Source organism: Phaseolus vulgaris, chromosome 9 (assembly GCF_000499845.2).
Source record: "Phaseolus vulgaris cultivar G19833 chromosome 9, P. vulgaris v2.0, whole genome shotgun sequence".
Taxonomy (NCBI): Eukaryota; Viridiplantae; Streptophyta; class Magnoliopsida; order Fabales; family Fabaceae; genus Phaseolus; species Phaseolus vulgaris.
This window is the reverse complement of record NC_023751.2, coordinates 15352347-15355157: the sequence shown is the minus strand read 5'-3', so window position 1 is coordinate 15355157 and position 2811 is coordinate 15352347. Positions and strand designations below refer to the sequence as shown.

At 34.5% G+C, this 2811-nt stretch overlaps 1 protein-coding gene across 1 annotated transcript; it reads right to left on the bottom strand.

The window, feature by feature from the left end:
• Positions 1-1162: 1162 nt before the first annotated feature.
• On the bottom strand, positions 1163-2811 carry LOC137822902 (probable 2-oxoglutarate-dependent dioxygenase AOP1). The gene is made up of 3 exons (XM_068627926.1): positions 2350-2811; positions 1681-2011; positions 1163-1597 (listed from the first exon to the last, which is right to left on the bottom strand). Exons 1-3 carry the CDS (start codon positions 2736-2738, stop codon positions 1358-1360), a joined length of 960 nt encoding a protein of 319 aa, XP_068484027.1. The 5' UTR covers positions 2739-2811; the 3' UTR covers positions 1163-1357.

Sequence of the window (2811 nt, the reverse complement as noted above, 5' to 3'; positions counted from 1 at the left end):
AATGTAAAAGTGAATCCTTTGTATGTTAAAGCTATATGAATTAAAGAATTAAAATTTCCAAATTTTTTTATTGACGAATTCTAGCATAAGAAACCCAATTACCTCTACAAGAAAAAATAAATTTAGGGTTAAAACTTAATTACTGACAACTTATTTAGAAAAAAAAAACAATAAAAAGTTTTTAACACGAAGTTTGTTAAAAAAAAAACCTTAATAATTTTGTTTGAAACTTTTTGACAAATTTAATTTCTTTCATTTGTATGACTTCAAACTTTATTTTAAAGTTCAATGTTTCCTTTGGCATATTTTTTAGAATCTTGATAAACAAGTGTCGCTAATATAATGACAGGTGCTTTATAGGGGTGATAAAGTGAGACGGGTCGTGCGGGTCGGCCCGCTGAAAAAAACGCGGGGCGGGTTGCTTATTTCAATCCGCTTGCCTGCTTAGGCCCGTCCCGCATAGCCTGTAGCCTGTAGCCTGCGCGGGTCAAGTGCGGGGCGGGACGGTCCGCGTAACTTTAAAATGTATAATTTTTTTTTTTATATCCCCATATTTTACATCCCGAAATTTTTAATAACATCTTGCATATTTCATGAAAATATTAATATGACATCATTTACTTAATACATATAAATAAAAAAAATCAAAATTTTTATTTAATAAATTATAATTTTTAATAAATATTTCTTATGTGGCTAACCCGCATGACTGTGGACCAACTCTTATGCAAGGCAGGCCAATCTGGTTCATTTTTTGCGGGCCAAGTGTGGCTTGGGCCTATGCGGGACGAACCAGCCCGCATTACCACACCTATTATTTTATACCTTCCTTTGCCACCATTTAAGTTACCATTAGATTTTTTGGTAATGGTGGTTAATTTGCTTATTTAGCACTATATATACATATAAATAAATATAAGGGTGGCGCAGAACTGATATTTTGATAAACAAGTACTTACTAGGATTTTGCTAACTTTATAATTATAGTGAGAACTTAAATAAATGGCAATAAAACTCCTAAATTGCCACCATTAATCTAGGAGTAGACGTAAGATATAGTTTTTTTCTGAACACGATTAGTAGTAAACTTTAACGAAACTAACAAGTAAAATAAAAAAAAACTACAGAAATATTAAATGACTATACTGAGAGATATCTGAACTTCCAACAACAGTTACATGGATAAGGTAATCTCATCTTAAGTTTCACTTTTGGTTGTGGTGAATTAGAAAAACCCCACAGGAAAACATAATAGATGTGAAAAGTTTTGTTACTATGATTATTCTGCATTACATAAAAAGAGATTCATAGTTATCTCTTGAATATTTTGCCTTGCTCCTGTTCTCAGAAATCGCTTTCAAATACCTGCACACAGTTCAAGAGCATCGACGGCATTTGGAACATAGTAGTTGTTGAAGTAGTCTCCATAATTGAATGCACGATAACGCAGGGGATGAATTTGGTTATCCACTAACTCATCAGGAACCTCAATGTTCATCTCTTCCTTTGGCATTACAAAAACTCCAAATGCGTATCTCTCTTTCTCTCTCAACATCACTCTGTGTGTGACTGCATGAAGTCTCCCATTGCTCCATGCCTGTTCATTCATGCAGCTTTATTATTATAGTTATTTAAGAAATATATGGTCAAAAAATTTCAATTCTTTGTATATATATATACCTTTAGTGTATCACCAACCAGGACTACAAAGCCATTGCGGGGTATCTCCAAGTCAATCCATTTGTCTGTTTTGGATAAAGCCTGGAGTCCTTGAACATCTTTTTGGCATAAAATGGTTAAAGTACTGTTGTCTGTGTGAGCTGGGAGAACAATCTCAGATTCAGTATTGCTCTCAGAAACTTTGTACTTGATCAATTTTGCAAATGAAGAGCTTTTCATGTTCTCAGCTTTTGAAATGTAATGTTGGGGAAGACCATAACCTTCCACAATCATTTTCAGGACAAGGAAATTTAGTTCTACCATCTTTGAGGTCATGGTCTTCAGTGTCTCACTGCAAGGCCAAAAGAAAAAGTACTGTTTCTCTACCATAATTGACTTCAATATATTTAATGAACGTTTAATCAGAGATTAATCTTGATAGCAAAACTAAGTAAGAATGGAGATAATGAATGAAGCCCCTATTAAATATGATATCTCTAGGTGTATGATGATTTTGGTGGCAACTATATAGTGATTGAAAGATACATGATTGAAGTCACAATCAACAAAAATAACAAGGTGAATCCATTACACAGTAACAGCACAAGGCAGTGCATGAGTAGACTAATATATATATATATATATATATATACTGTTCAAAATAGAACTGATGGAAGAATTAAAAAGTACCAGAAAAGTGGATTTCCTTGAGGCCACACGAGGTCAGTGAAGGCTTCAGCAGCATCTAAGAGAGGAATATCATCGATCCCAAAGCCTTCACAGAGGGGAATGAAAGTGTTCTTGCCAGTGTAGCCCCTATAAGGCTTTGGACTCACATGTTTCTGTTTTGTTTCTTCAGGCAAATCAAACAAAGCTTTCATGGTATTAAACATTTCTTCAAATAAACTCTTGGGGATGATATCATCACACTTCAAGAAGAAGCAGCCATGGCTCTCGCATGCTTCTCTCACATTCTTGCTCATTTCTTTCCACTCCTCACTCCCTTCTTCTAATAACCCCATCCCACCCTTGCAAAAATCAAAGCATGGGATCATCATATTCTCACTCTCACTTTTCATTTCACTCTAAATGTGTTTGTTCTCACACATCGTTCTGCCATATATATATATAGAGTTCTTCGTACAAGGATAT